The sequence below is a fragment of the Melozone crissalis genome, unplaced genomic scaffold (assembly GCF_028551555.1).
Source record: "Melozone crissalis strain CALT ecotype California unplaced genomic scaffold, PUWL_Pcris_2 ptg000012l_1, whole genome shotgun sequence".
Lineage (NCBI taxonomy): Eukaryota > Metazoa > Chordata > Aves > Passeriformes > Passerellidae > Melozone > Melozone crissalis.
The window spans coordinates 14,846,245-14,862,106 of record NW_026535790.1 but is presented as its reverse complement, the minus strand read 5'-3'; the positions used below and the strand labels follow the sequence as shown (position 1 = coordinate 14,862,106).

General features: G+C 51.2%; 1 protein-coding gene across 1 annotated transcript in view; it reads right to left on the bottom strand.

Annotated features, from left to right (window-relative positions):
• The window catches only part of LMF1 (lipase maturation factor 1), a 134,981-nt gene that overhangs the window by 73,584 nt on the left and 45,535 nt on the right, over positions 1–15,862 (bottom strand). Inside the window, exon 4 of the mRNA XM_054270731.1 lies at positions 6,481–6,546. Coding sequence (XP_054126706.1) covers positions 6,481–6,546 — 66 coding nt within the window. The remainder of the gene's footprint in view (positions 1–6,480; positions 6,547–15,862) is intronic.

Here is a 15,862-nt window from a genome sequence, read left to right as displayed (position 1 = left end):
CTTCCCACCTGTGCGCTGCATTGGATGCTCAGGGAACACGAGGCAGATCCTGCTCCAGCCCTGCCTGCCAGCAAAGTCCTGCTCCCACCAGGACCTGCCTCTGGAAAGCTGCTTCCCTGCCTGCTCTGCTGGGAATAAAACATCCCCCAGCACATCCCTGCATCAATCTGCTTTTGTTCTGCCTCAGGCCAGGGCTGTAAATCACCTTCATCCTTCCTGCACAGCCTGTGAGGGCACAAACCCCGGAATTCCTTCCCACTTTTTAAACCTGGCCTAGAACTGGGCATCACTGTCAGTATTTATCATTCTGTCTCCTCAGACTGCAGCTCCACCAGGATGGTTTCACTTCTGGGAGTTCAGGGCTCGGAGAGCTCAGCCCTCACTTTCTGCAGCACTTCCAAACCCTGGGAATCCAGGGCTCCTTCCCAGAAGGGCTCAGCTGGAAGAGAATTTCCTGAATCTCTGCCAGCAAACCTGACCTGTGCAAACCCAGCTCGGCAGATCCTCCAAGCCAGGCCCAAACTCCACTCCTAAAGCATTTGCTCCCCCTTTTTTCAAGTGATGGGCACCTCCAGGAGAGCAGAGCCAGCCCAGCCCTGGGAATAACAGACCTTTCCAAACTGCACTCAAAGATCCCCTGAATCCATGTCAGAGACATGGGACTCATCTGGAAAGCTCCCCGAGATCAAGCTCTCCTTGCAGAGCCCATACAAAGTCCAGACACAACCTAATAAGCTTTTGATGTCCTGCTGACATTTATCTGCCAATATTACTGCTCCAAGCACTTACCCTATGATGGATCTCATTATTTCCTTGATCCCAGGCCAGCTCAGCCCTCGGCCCTTCCTCCAGCCTCATGGAACTCCCCGAAACCGAGCAGAGAGCCCCAAATCCTCAGCTTCCAATCCCCCACAAAGCAGCAGACATGGGAATAAAGACAAGTGGTTTTGCAATTCTGCCTCTGGAAAGGTCAGTTCTCAAAACTTCTGATCGAATTGGAAGGAAAAAAATAAACCAGCTGAGCACCAGTGTATTCCTTTGGTATCAGTCACCTGGACTCCAAGAGCAGTTTGCTTTCACCCCAGGAGATGGAAATAAATTGCATTTACAGCCCCTCCATGGGCAGAGCTTTGTTCCCTCCTTGCTCTCCTTACCCAGAACTCATCAACAGCAGCTTTGGTTCCTGCACAGAGCTGTCCCACGAGGGCACAGATGGAGCACAGCTCATCTCCCTCCTGTTTTCATGGAAACACAGCTTCCAGAGGGTGAATTTTCCTGTTCCAGGCTCCAAACCCCATGGTCAGTTCTCAGAAGTGGCCCTGAGCTCACCCTGAGCCCTGCTGGACCTCCACAAACCCTTCAAATCACTTCTGGGGAAATCTGGGAGCTCTCCTCACATCCAGGCTGCCTCCTGTGCCAGATCAGACACAGCCCTGGGCTGGAACCAGCAAAATCCACCAGCAAAACCCTCCAAGTTCACACCCTGCAAAGGCAAGGAGCAGAGACACAAATTATTCTGCATTTAATTAAATTTAGGAAGGAATCCTTCCCTCTGAGGGTGCTGAGGCTCTGGCACAGATCCAAGCACTGTAAACTTAGGATGCTCCACAAATACTTTAAAATATAATTATTAATGTCACCAACAAAAAGGATCCCCAAAATTATTTACACGGTGACTTCCTTTAGTAATTACTGTTTTCTGTTTAATTCAGCACCACTTCCCTCGTCTGAATTTGCAACTTTAGGATTTCCAGCACGAAATCTGAGCACCTGCTCTCCCTGCTAGGAACATTTTCCCTTCCAGCCATGCAAACTGTTGGAACGAAGCCCACCCCGAGCCATCCGGGCTCATAAAAGCAGCTCATTTTCTGATTCATCCCAACAGATTGCTAAATATTATTTACTTTTCGTTTCATAATGGCTCGGAAAAAAGCTGGATGAAAAGCTTAACGAGGTCTAATCCAGGGGAGAGGAGGGAGAAAAGGAATGAAGAGGCAGTTAAGGAGCAGTTTGAGCTTCCTTATCGCCCTTATCAGCTCAGCTATCAGTCAGCAAGGCCTAATTAGGCACAAAAGCCATTGTGCTCCATCCAGAGCTGCTCCAGGAGCTGGGGCTGGAGCTCTGCCTGACAGCCTCTGCTTGGAACAGCACTTCCACAGCAATTAGGGACAATTTGTCCCGTCAGGAGTGGCCTCTGTGGCTGTGCAGGGTCTTGGGGACAGAGTGAAGCAGCAGCGACACTTTTGGAGCTCAAATGGGCTGGGATTCAGCAGAGTTCAGTGAAACACTCCAGACTTTGCTGCTCTGTGGTGACCAACCCACCCCGAGCTCCTGCAGGGATGCAAATCCTGGATCTCACTTCCAGCTCTGACCAGGATTTGTTGCTCCATGAGTGGGATTTAGTTTTGCTTCCCCTTTATCCTTTTGCCTCAACATCAATTCAGGTTGGAAAGACCTTTAAGGAAATCAAGTCCAGCCATTCCCAGCAGCGTCACCACTGGCTCATGTCCCCAAATGCCACGTGCATTTGGGGTTTTGGTCACCTCCAGGGATGGGGGACTCCAGCTGCATTTTCCCCAAGTGCTGCCAGGTGCCTGCAAAAGGGGATAATTTACTGCAGCCACCCCATGCTCAGGATCACAAGGACAGCACTGAAGGGGTTTTTCATCCCAGGTTTTGCTGGGGGTGAAGTTGGATCCTTGGTGCTGTGGGAGAGCCAAGGAGCAGCAGCTTTGGGACAGGCCCAGCCCCACAGTGAGGGGAAACCCCAGTGAAAGTAAATGAGAGAGACACAGAAAAGGAGATTTAAAGCAAACAAGAGCTTTTTGGACCTACAAAATCAATTATTTCATAAAGTCACGAGATTGTTAAAGTTGGGAAAGATCTTTAAGATCATCAACAACAGCGACACCAGCCATGCTCATCACCATGTGCCACATCCACGTGGGTTTTGGTCACCTCCAGGGATGGAGACTCCATCACTGCCCTGGGCAGCCCTTCCAATGCCTGACCACCCTTTTAGGGAAGGAATTTTCCCTAAATATCCAATCTAAACTTTCCCTGAAGCTGCTCCTGGGAGCAGAGCCTGATCCCCCTGGCTGTCCCCTCCTGTCAGGAGCTGTGCAGAGCCAAAAATCCCCCCCATCCCCCTTTTCTCCAGGCTGAGCCCCTTCCTGGGGGTCCATTCCCCTCCCTGGCCATGCTACATGTCCCCCTTTCCCTGGCCAGGTCAGTGAGGTCCCTCAGGAGGGACCCGGGCCGTGTCCAGCACTTGCCCTGGATTCGGTGCCCAGCAGGGCTCCTGCCCCAGCAGCTGCTCCCACAGCTGTTCCCTCCAGTTGGTGGCTGAATTTTCCAAGATATCTGTCTGGAATTAAAAAGCAGCAGCAGCAGTTTGGCAGCCAGCAGGAAAAATGCATCAGTGGATTGCATCCCACCCTGACATATCCCTGCTGGGACAGGAGAGACCCGACCATGCAGGACCTGCCCAGCCCAAAACCCTTGCGATTATCAGAACTGCTCTGCCAAACCCTCCGCCAGCATCCAGAGGCTCCTTCTGGAGAGTTTGGGGTCAGAAATGTCCATGTTTGGTGTTCTGAGCTGCTCTGTGCCAGGAGATCTGGGCACAGGGGGCTCTGCAGGGCTCTGGCATTTTCCAGCCTGGGGATTTGCTCTGCTGTGCCTGTGCCAGGCTGCACCCCCAGATAAATCCTGGAACAAGGCAATGCTGAGGCCCTGGGTGCTCCCCATCCCAACCCTGGCTCAGACCTGGTCCTCCTGAGGGAAAACTGCTTTTTCCTGGCATTCCTTGCAGGGCAAAGAGCCCTCTAACCACTGAAACAACAGCAACCCCAAAAAGGGATAAATAAACCCATGGATGACAAATTCCAGGACTTCTCCTGCCAGGTGCCACCCAGGTGTGTCCATTTGGATGTGGTGATGTGGACACAGGAAGCTCCAGGACACCAGAGGGATTGGGATCCCATGCCACAGCCACTCCAGGGGCACCCCACGTGCTCACCTTGGAGCCCCTGGCCTGGGCAGCACAGAAATCCAGGGAGAAGGAGGTGAAATTCCCTGTTTACAGCGTCTTGCCAAGCTGGGATTTGAGTTTGGGGCTCCTGGCACCCACAGGCACCATTAATCCTCAGCCCAGGCAGTTTCCAGGTGCCAAAGCTGTGCCTGGGGCTGAGCAAAGCCTTCTCCAGCTCCAGCAGAGCCTGGAGAGAACCCAGAATTCCTGGAGCCCATCTCCCCCTGAGGGACCCAGGAGGGTCAGGCTGGTAGGAAAATCCCCCTCCTGTGCCAAGCATGCCATTGCCCTCTCCAAACCACACAGAGAGCTCCAGCAAGGCTGGGATGGAGGCCCTGCACACCAGAAGGGAAGGAGGAAGGGAAAATGACCCATTTAACCATAACACCACTGGGCTGTCCCATCCACAGCTCCTGACAAAAGTGGAAATGTTCTTTTCCACGGGCAGAGCTGCAGGTCCTACTACAAATAAATAGTCCAGGCAGGGATGGAGGCCATGTGTTTCCATTAATTCTCTTGGCACAGGAGCCCATGTAGATCTTGGATGCAGCTTGTGCTGGAGCAGGAGAGCTGGGGTGGCCAACATACATCTCAGCACAACCCATCTGGCCCAAATCCATCCCCAGCCTGCTCCAATCCCCACTTTTATCATCCTAATTATGAGCAGATTCCCAGCTCCCTCCCTCCCTCTTCACTGCCCCCTTTTCTCCCTCCCTCTGGCAGGAATGAGCAGGTGAATCCCAGCTTTAGGTATTTTCGTTCCATTATTGCTGGTGGACAAAGTTTGGCCTCTTTCATTTTCCTTTTCTCGCAGCCTCTTTTGTGGGGATTAAAATAATTGATATTGATAACGAGATCTGCCCCCTGCCCCTGGTCCCAATTACTCGCACAGGCTGGGGATCCTGCCTTATGGATCTGACAGGAATGGTCTCAATTATCCCCCTGGGCTCCAGGACTGATGCTGGGATTGATTTGGGATTATTGGGGCTGATTGTTGTGGGTTGGGGTCAGCATTGGAGCTGGCCCGGGCTGGCTCAGAGCTGCATTTTCCCCAAGTGCTGCCAGGTGCCTGCAAAAGGGGATAATTTACTGCAGCCACCCCATGCTCAGGATCACAAGGACAGCACTGAAGGGGTTTTTCATCCCAGGTTTTGCTGGGGGTGAAGTTGGATCCTTGGTGCTGTGGGAGAGCCAAGGAGCAGCAGCTTTGGGACAGGCCCAGCCCCACAGTGAGGGGAAACCCCAGTGAAAGTAAATGAGAGAGACACAGAAAAGGAGATTTAAAGCAAACAAGAGCTTTTTGGACCTGCAAAACCTTATTTCATTAAGTTATGGGATTGTTAAAGTTGGGAAAGATCTTTAAGATCATCAACAACAGCGACACCAGCCATGCTCATCACCATGTGCCACAACCACGTGGGTTTTGGTCACCTCCAGGGATGGAGACTCCATCACTGCCCTGGGCAGCCCTTCCAATGCCTGACCACCCTTTTAGGGAAGGAATTTTCCCTAAATATCCAATCTAAACCTCCCTGGCTCAGCCTGAGGCCGTTCCCTCTCCTCCTGTCCCTGTTCCCTGGAGCATAGCCCAACATCCCTGGCTGTCCCCTGCTACCAGGGACTGTGCAGAGCCACAAATTCCTCCTGATCCCCCTGTGCTCCAGGCTGAGCCCCTTCCCAGCTCCTCCTCATCAGACTTGTATTCCCAAATATTTGATGGCCACAGATTCCAGAGCAGACACATTATAACTGCAGTGGCTGTGAGATGAATCCAGGGAAGGAAATATTCCTTCAGGATTATTCCCTTCACCAACCCAGAGCTTCTCACCCTGGGATCATCACTGGATGCAGCATTTTCCTTTTTACCACCATTTATATAAAACTCAAATGCAAAAATAGAGGTGAGGAGAGAAGAGGAGCCAATTTTGCCTCTGGAACCAGAGAGGAGATGAACCCAGAGCCAGCAAAAAGCCCCAATTTATAATCAAAATGCAACATAATCACTGCAACAGATGTCAAAAAGATAAACCCACAGAGTTCTGAATGCCAAGGATCTGCTGTGCATGTTGGAGAGCACAGGGATGCTCTGATTCTGTCAGATGGCCACTTTTTGGGGGTGTAAGCAGGAACAGCACCACAAAAACCTCCTCTGTTCTCCTTTCCCTGCCCTGCAGCAGATTTACAGTGCAAGTTCTCAGAAAATCTCAGGTTTGCTCCTGGATCCACGATGGGGAGGGGAGGGAAGGAGAGAAATTGGTCTTTTAGGAGTGTGGTTGGGAAAAAACAGCATCACCCAGCTGGCACAGGGACATGGCCTGAGTGCCAGAGGCTGGGATAAAGAGGGAAAACATGGAGAGCTGCCTGGCAGGAGAGGAAAGGTTGGGGGAAATGATTTTACAAAAGAAAAGCAGATAAGAGAAATGAGGTTTTGTGCGCACATCACTCACCTCGTAGTGATAATCCATGCAAGTTAACTCTCTCCAGCAGCGATCTCCTCGGATTTTAATCAGCCCCTGGGGGGAAAAAAAAGGACAAAAATAGTGTCACAATTATTTTATTTTATTTTTCTTTGTGTCTCAAGGTGCCAACTTCTGTGGTTAAACTGCAGCAGGGGTTGAATGAGACCCACGGCACATCCACAGGCCTGGGTCCAGTCGTGGTTCCCAAGGGAACACAATGGCTCTGACTCATTCCACTGCCTGGTTACTGAAAATCTGACATAAATCCTTGTGGAATATGCCAAATTCCCCTTCCAGGAAGAAGCCCCAGCCACAGCTGAGCCTTTGCTCAGGTTTGAGCAGCCCAGGGCTCCTGGCATCGCTCCCAGCATCCCTGGGAAGCAGCAATAGGAAAAACCAGCCTCTGTCCCTGGGATAACACACAGAAGCCAGCAAGATTCACAATTTGAACATCCAAACCCAACAGCTTCCCTCGGGCAAAGCCACCTCTGCTGCCTGTGGAAAAGGGAACAGAGCCACAGAGCTGGGGATGGGGACACGGAGCAGGAATGGGGACACAGAGATGCAATTAAAATAATTAGAGAAACAAAAGAGGGGCAGGGGAAGGAAGCTGCCAGCCCCAAACACAGCTGGCTGCAGCGCTGACAGCTCTGCCCCACCTCAGGTTAGAGGCTGGGCCAGCAGGTATCCCCTGCCCTGGGACCTCAGGACAACGGGAGGGGACATTTCCAAATCACTGGGTCCATTCCAGGGCTGGCAGCAATATTGGGATTGAATTTCTCTGCCTCGGAGATGAAGAGCAGAAAGGAATCAGTCGGCCAGAGCAGGAAAGACACCTGGGCAGGGATGGGCTGGAGCAGGAAGCCGAGCAATCAAGGCTGGCTTTGATGTCCGGGAGAGGTCCCTGATTAGGATCACAATATCCCAAATTGAGGAAAGCTTCACTAGTCAAAAGGCCGAAGCAGCTCTGTCATCTGCATACAATTAGGGGGTATTTGCCTGCCTCTGACATTGCCCTGATTGTGATGGTCCTGCCTTCCCCAGGAGGAAAACCCTGGGAGATTCTGGGAGCATCCTGAGGCTTCCTGGCATTTGCAGCAGGGAAGGGATCAGTGACCTTCCAGAGCCAAAATCTGAGCTCAGAGGAGGAGACTCCAGCATTTATGAATTCCACCTAAATTCCCAGAATTGGAACAGGTTGGAAGAGACCACAGTGGCTCCTCTGCTCCAACCTCCCTGCTCATGCGAAAACAAATCTTCACTTGCAGCATTAAATAAAGTTTAACATGTTTTCAGCTTAAAAGAAACTCAAAATTCCTATTAAAGACCCTCCAAAACTGTCCAGACCTTGGAAATATCCAGGAATATCCAGTTCCCAGGGCTGTGTATCTGTCTGTCTGTCTGACAGCCGAGAGCACAGGGCAGAGCAGAGTTTCTGAACTCCTGCCTGACAGAAAAGGGATGCAAAGCGAGATCACCCAGGATTTCAGGGATGGCAAAGCAGTTCTATCTCCAGGGATTCACTCAGCAAGTAAATCTGAAGCAGGGACAAGACACCCTGACTATCAGTAGCCACTCCATCCTCCCCTCCCCAGGCTGTCCTGCCCTCCCAGCTTTTCTAAAATTACAGGATCTGGTGATAGCATCTCCCAGGATGTGCTGCAGCTCCAGCCCTGGCAGGGCCAGCACACACTGAGGAAGCTCTGTGCAGGAATGCTGCAATATTAAAACAGGACAGTTATCTTGATGACCTTCCCTCCTCCTCCCTTCCCCGGGCTGTTATCAAGCTCTATTATCCAGCAGGGATAATTAAAACTCCAATTAAAACGAGGATGGGGAAAAGCAGCGCTCTGAAAATCCTGATTTTCCCTGCAATGACTCACTCAGGCAGTTCATCCCTTTCTGTTTACTAGAAAGCTTTCAGACAGGAAAGTCTTCATATCAAAGATGTTTTGCAGCATAAAAAACTCCCACTCTCATCATGAAGGGGCTTCAAGTCAGCTTTACCCCGAGCTGTCTTCGAGGCCCCTTCACTCCCACAGTGGCACCTGAGTTTTCCAGTCTTCCCAAGGATTTGGACCAAGAAATTGCACAGAAAAATCTCTGTGTGCTGAGGCTTCAGCTCTGCTGAGGAGAGGCAGGAAAGGAGCAGGAGAATCACAGAACCCTGGAGCTGCTGAGGCTGGGAAAGATCTCCGAGCACCAAGGCAGCTCTGCCCATCTCGGGGGCTGCCGGAAATCGGAAAGTTTTCAGGAATACAAATTAAATCCGAGCTCAAGGCAAGCGACCAGGTGGCCAAGTGAACCAGCAGAGGCCCTTTCACCTCCGTGGCCTTGCTCTGAATCCAGGATTATTAAATTCCCACTGCTGGTGGTGGCTGCAGGGACACGGGGTCGGGCACTGGTGGCACTCCTCGGGATAATGAGAGCTCCTGGCCTGGGGAGGGGAACTTGGGCTCCTTGTCACAGGAATTTACAGCAGGAGGAGTAGAAAATGTTGCCCCTGGATTGAATTAAGGTCCAGAATGAAATATGGGCTCAATTCGTCCTGCCCTGCCAGGTTTGGTCCCTGCAGGGCATGGCCAAGGAGCACAGGGCAGGATGGAGATGCAGCACCTGCCTGGACCTGGAAAACCCCAAACTCCCCTAATTAATTAAGGGCAATTAAATCCAGCAGCATTTCTCACAGGGCAAGGAAAATTAGAGTTAGGATTTTTTTTTTTTTTAGATTTACCTTAATGGTGGATAATAAAATCCCTGGCTTTAATCACTTTGCCCCCACACCAGCCCTGCTCTGAATATGGAATAAAACAATCCCAAAGCAGGGGAAACGTTCCCACATTTACAGGATGCCAACAAACAGGATCCAGGGGGATCCATCAGAGATCCAGGGGGATCCAGCCCCCACCTGAGGGGAGGGAAGGGCTCAGCTCCAACACCAAATCCCCAAATCCTGCCCTTCCATCCTCCCCTGATGGCTGTGCCCAACTGTGCCCCTTCCAGCCTGCTGTACTTGGGTGATTCAAAGCAAAAAAAAGCCAGAATAATTAAAATGTCATTCAAGCCCTAAGCCCATATGAGTCACTGTTCCAAAAAATATCTGAAAAATTCCTTCAGGAGTGGGGGATAATTATATTCCTCCCTATCTATTGATTTTTCTCTACAATGCAGATGTCAGATTTTCCACGGCTTTTTTTTTTTCCCTTTTTCTCCTCTTTTTTTTTTTTTCTTTTTTTCCTTTTTTCCCTGGAGTGAGTGTCAAGGAGGAACAAAGCACTTCTTTGAGACTTTTTCAGCCCAAAATTAATTCTGAAAAAAATGGTACAGACAGGCCAATAGCACGGGAAGCTGAGCAAAAGCTTGGTGACTCAAGCTATGTCTGCAAAATTCCCTATTGATCCCAGCTCCAGAGGGAAGGGTGGGGAATGGGGCACCCACGTTATAAATTTAGAGTCAATTTAAAGACCTTTCTGTGTCTTTGCTGTAGAAAAGATGGGCAAAAACCCACCCAAAGTTCCCAACTAAATTCTAATTTTCATTTTGCTCCTGCTATAAATAAGGGAAGCTTCCAGGGAAAATCCCAGCTCCGTGCACTTCCCACCTCTGCTACCCACAGGAAAAGTGGTTTCACCATCTCTCAAAAGCCAAACCCTCACCAGGGTATTCTGAGACAAATTTAGACCCCAGTGTGTGGGAGAGGAAGGAGCTTCCCAAGGTGACATCTAAAAATAAAACCATTTCAGGATTATAGGGCAGGGCTGGAAGAGGCTCCTGGAGAACCTAAATCTGAGGAACCCAATGAGAGCAACTTCAGCTGGGGGTCTAAAACCCCTCAGAGCCCCAGACCTTCCCCATATCCCTCTCTGCTGATGGATCAGGGTCTGTGGGGCAGGAAGGATGAGCTGGATCCTGGGTTTTCTATTTTGCAGGGAATGTCCCACAGGGAACAGGCGACACAGGTACAGCCTCTACCACAGCTGTGACAGCAGCAAGCCAAAGGGAACAGGTGACACAGCCCCTGCCACAGCTGTGACAGCAGCAAGCCAAGGGTGAGCACCAGAGCAGCACCTGATGTTCCCACCAACCTCACTGAACTCAGGTTGCTCCTGCCATGAGAAGAGAGGAATAACGGGATGCTCCACGTCTGGAAGGGTTTGAGGCCAGGCTGGATGGGCTGGGACAATCTGGGATGGTGGGAGGTGTCCCTGCCCACGGCAGGATGGGCTTTAGGGTCTGTTCCAACCCAAACCAGCCCATGGTTTACAATTCCTCAGCCAGGGAAGGACAGCTTTGTGCTCCTCAGCTGGTTCTGCTCTGCACCTTGCCCAGCCCTGTTCAGCTCCAAGCCTGGCACCTCCACACCATCCTGAGAACGCTGTGAGTGTCCAAGGCCAGGCTGGATGGAGCTTGGAGTAACCTGGGACAGCAGGAGGTGTCCCTGCCCACGAGGAACCTTTCCAGGATCCTGCCATGATCCAGGTGAGCAAACCCCACCTGCCCGCTGCCTCCTGCACACAGGGGCTCTGAGTGGCCCCAGGAGCTCAGGAGAGCCTGCAGGAGCTCAGGAGAACCAGCCCAGAGCCAAACCAGAGCCACCAAAACCACAAAGCCCCGCATGGGCAGAAACCTCTCAGGAGAACTCCCTGGCGTTGACTTTGCTTCCTTTGATTTGCTGCTGTTTCCCTCCACCAAATCCCCCCAAAAGCCCCTCCGAGAAGCCCCCAGCAGCATCTGGGGGGCTCTGGCGGCAGCGCTGGGTGAAAGGGATCCTGCAAAACCCTTGGCACCGGCGGCTCCTGCCTTTTCCAGCCACCAAGGAACAACAAGTCCCGCTGCCAAGGGCTATTACAGACGAATGGAGAGAGATCAGAGGCACAAAGGAGGTTGCTAAGGAGTCAAGTGTGGGATCCCTGCAGAGAGGAGGAGGCTGCAGCTGGGACGGCAAAGGTCAGAACATTGCAGACATCATTTTCCAAAAATTCCCATGAAGGGCCGGCGCGGGAGCCGGGAGCTGGCCCCGCCGTGCTTGCCCAGGAATAATGAGAGAGGCAGCGAAGAAAGCTCCCTTTCTTCCCTCCTACCCACGCTAATGTAATAAAACAAATTAGAATAATTATTCTCCATTGCAGGGCCATAATGCCCGGGATCAGGGCACGCCTGTCACCGAGCTGACATCTACATCCGCTGGGTTCTGCTGCTGCTCGCCCCTCTGCACCTCGGGATCGCCCCAGTTTCATCTTTTATTCGATTCCATTTTTCTGCAGGCATCCAGATTCTGTTTGCTTCAAAGTCTTCCTTATTTTTGCCAGAAAGTTCATCTCCCTTCTTAGCTAATCACAGCCCCACCCTTTCCAGTAACCTTTCAAATGCCACCCACGTCCTGACACTTTTAACAGGCTCCAAGCAAAAACAAAACAAGGAACACCAAGAGTTTCACACGAACCGCGAGGTTCTGAAAGGATTTGCTGCAGTGGGTTAAAAGAAAGATTTTCTAACAGCAAAGAAAATTCAGAACTGTTTAAAAATATATTAAATATCAAGTGATGTATAAATTATCTGGAAGAAATTGATCCTTTTTTTGTGAAAAGACATCTCGGAGAAAGATGGACAAATCCACAGGAAAAAACTGTGATAATTTAAGGGGAAAATAATTGATTATTATAGTTCTTGTTGCACTATTTTTTTCCCCAAAACTGTCACTTTAAATGATCTTTTATCCTCCTGCAAAAGGAGAAAATATCTCTTATGTACATTAGAAACAGCAAAGGACCGAAATTATTTTCTAAGTCTCTGCCTGCCGAAAACTGCTCCCAGTCCTCTGTTCTGCAGCCGAGGATGTTTCTGAACAGCTCAGGGAGCTGAGCCTGGATCTGGGAAGGGGGGGCCATTCTGACAGAACGGGAAATCTGGAAAGTGGGAAAAAAAACAGAGAGAAATTTTGTTTACAGGAAGCAAAGCAAGGGGAGGCACGGCCAAGGCACAAATCCCAAGTGGAAAAGATGCTTTTGGGTTTCCCAAAAATTCCCTAAATTCCCCTAAACTGCCCCTAAATTCCTCTTCAGGACCTCATGTATGATGTGAGGAGGAGCTCCTGGGAAGGGCTCTCCAAACTGGGAGGATAAAAGGGGGAAGAAAATCATTCCTGAGGGATCCATCCCAGACCCTGCAACACTTAAAGGTTATCACACAGAGAAGGTGTCCAGCGCACTGCACACAGGGCAGGTTATTAAAAAAAAAAAAAGTCTGTTATAAAGAATAGAATTATCACAGAACACACCTATTAAAGGATCTCATTCCTGGGACAAACCCAAAGTTTGGGATTGGCCTCATGGCCCCAGGACCCATCTGGACACAGACCCCAGAGTCCTCCCAGCCCCAACACCTGCAGCAGCCAGGCAGAGATTGGCAGCTTTAAATCTGAATTTCCTTGCTTTGGGCACTTTTAAATTAAAGTGGTAATGTGCTTTAAATCCCGTTTCCCTGGTTTTTCACTCCGCTCTTCAATCCTTTCCTGCAGAAAGTAATCAAGATGTCTCAGCCTCACACTCACTGCTCCAGCCACCTTGCCTGGTAACTCATTCCATATGGCTGGGATCCTCTGTGAGGCACAGCTCCACCTCCATTCCCTGCTCATTCCCATTTCCCAGCCTGCTCTTGCACCCCTGATGCTCAGAGCTCCCCCATCTCCTCCATGCATCCTCAGCAGGGAGAATTTTTCCTTGTTTTCCCTGTTTCCTGCGGCTGCCCCATCCCTGGGAGGGTCCAAGGCCAGGTTGGATCAGCTGTGACAGTGAAAGGTGCTGGGGCTGGAACTGGATGAATTTTAAGATCCTTTGGATGAGCTGGATGAGCTTTAAGATCCTTTCCAAGCCAGACCATTCCAGGGTGATATTCCCTGTACAGAACATCACCCAGTGGGCATGAGTGACCCAGGCGTGCTTTGGATGATGGGCACATCCCAGCAGGGCTGAGAGATGCAGGGAAGTGCTGCTGGACACCAAGCCAGCACCCAGGATGAGCCTGATCTCCCAGCCCAGGGGATGCTGCTCCTGCAGCCGGGAACAGCCCAGGGCAGAGCCATCAGGAGAAGCCCCCCAGCACTGCCCCCTCAGCCACTGCAGGGCTGGAGGATGAACCTGCTGCTCCAGGGCTCCTCCCAAAGCCCCCTGAGATCCCATTCCGTGCTCCTGCAGCTTCCAGGTGTGCTCAGTGCTGCTGCAGTTGCAGGCAGGTGTTGATGACAGCCAAATTCTCACATTTCTGAGCTCCCTCAGCCCCTGCACTGATAAAGAAACAGAAACTCTCTTTTATGGTTTGCTTTAACAATCCCTGGTGACTTCCAGGGCACAAGGAGCTGCTCCAGGCTTTCCTCAGGATGCTGTTGGCAATTCATCAGCTCCATTCCAGCCCTGGGCAGGAATTTGGGCTCCCCCAGCACGTGGCTCTCGCCTGCAGCAGGAATTCCCCAGAATGTATGGACTCCATGAAGCTGTCACCTACTCTCAGGCCTTGCAGCAAAAACTCAGGACTAATATTTGCTCAATGGGGTTTTGGCCACGAGGTGTATTTGATGGAGAGTTCCTGAGCAGGGCTGCTGCCCATAAAACCCCAAAACAACCCAAAAATGAAGCAGAAACTCTTCCACCTGGGAGAGTTTGTAAGCACAGGATGGGGGTTCAATCAGAATCCCCCCAAAAAAGCTCCAGGCAGAGCTGGCACCAGTGGGAACCCACGAGACTCAGGGAGATGCTGGTCCAGGGAAGCACAGCTCCAACCAAGCCCTTATTTTTTGGGAATCAGGGATTATTAAACCCTGCACTTTGGGAAAAGGGCTGCCAGGAGCTCCCTCAGGACCCCCAGCCTGCAATGAGGGGTTTGGAGAAGGGCTGACACCCCCCCAAACCCACCCAGCACTGAGGGAATGGAGCAGCTGGAAAAGCAACTCAGCTCGCTGGATCAGATATTTGTGTTCCTGGAGAGAGGGACAGGGCTTGGAGGGCACAGCAGAGTCCCCAGGCAGCTGCAGGTGACAAAACACCTCAGTGCCACCACGCCAAGGACCCTGCTGGCAGCAGGGCTGCTCCTCTTGGCAAGTCCCTGTGGCATGGTGAGCACACAATGTGCTGTGTGGTTGGAATCACAGAATTATCGGGGTTGGAAGAGACCTCCAGGACCACCCAGTGCCACCACATCCAATGTCTCAAACACGTGACTTCATCACCTCCCTGGGCAACTCATTCCAATGCTGACCATTCCCTCAGACAAAAAATAAATAATTCTAGTATTTAATCCGACCCTCCTGGGGCAAGGTGAGGCTGTGTCCTCTCATGCCTTCGCCTGAGGAGTGGCAGAAATCTCAGCACACACCTCTGCCTCCCACCTCGTGACTCTGATGGCATCACAAACCCACACTCTGCATCTTCCAAGCCTCAGGAAATCCGAGTGACAGAGAGTCACAAACAAAATGACGAAGCCATCAAACCACCCAGCTCTTCTGAGGGAAAGCAGCCCCGCAAATGTGTGTTTGCATCACTCACTGCCTAACGAGCTGCTGGCTCACACAAAGAGCCCCTATTCTGTGGCATGTTCCTGGGAAGCATCCCTCTTTACATCCTGCTCTAATGGGTGATTAGGAACATCAAACATATAGATTGAATCACGTAATTATGCCTTTTAAAAAGGCAGCAATATTTGAGCTCAGCCCAGCGCTGGCTGCCAATCAAACCCAGCAGCAGCAGCGCCTGCCTGAGCTCCTCACCTCCCACCACAGCTGGGATTATCCCACTTCTCCCTAAACAAACCCAGCCAGCTCCTGTGCACAACACAGCAAGGTCTGGACGTGATTTTTGGGGAGGAGGTTTAGCCAGGAAACAGCAAAACTCCCTGATCATGAAATGGTTTGTGTTGGAAGAGACCTTGAAGATGGTCTCGTTCCAACCCTTCCTCCAACATCCTCCTCCAAACCAGAGCAGCTCTGCTCAGTGCAAAGTCCCAGATTGTCAGAGCTCCACGTGGAGAAAGATCCCAGATATGAGGCACTGAGTGGAGGGAAAAGGGGCTGACAAGTGAAATCAGCCCTGGGGTTCAGGAAGGGACCATGGAAAACAGGAGAGAACTGGGATGGGAACCTGGGGAGATGGGAACCTGGGGAGACACCACCTCACCCACCCAAGGAACATTCCCAAAACGCTCTCCTAACACCCAGAACAAGCTGAGGAAAGCCCAGCTGCCCCCAGGGAATGTTTCTTGCTTGGAGGATTTCCCAAGGAAAGCCTCACCCCAACCAGCCCAGAGAATCCCAGGAGAACCATGTGGGAAAGTTGAAATTCCTGCAGAAAGCACCAACCCTGCCAATCCCATTGGGGAAACT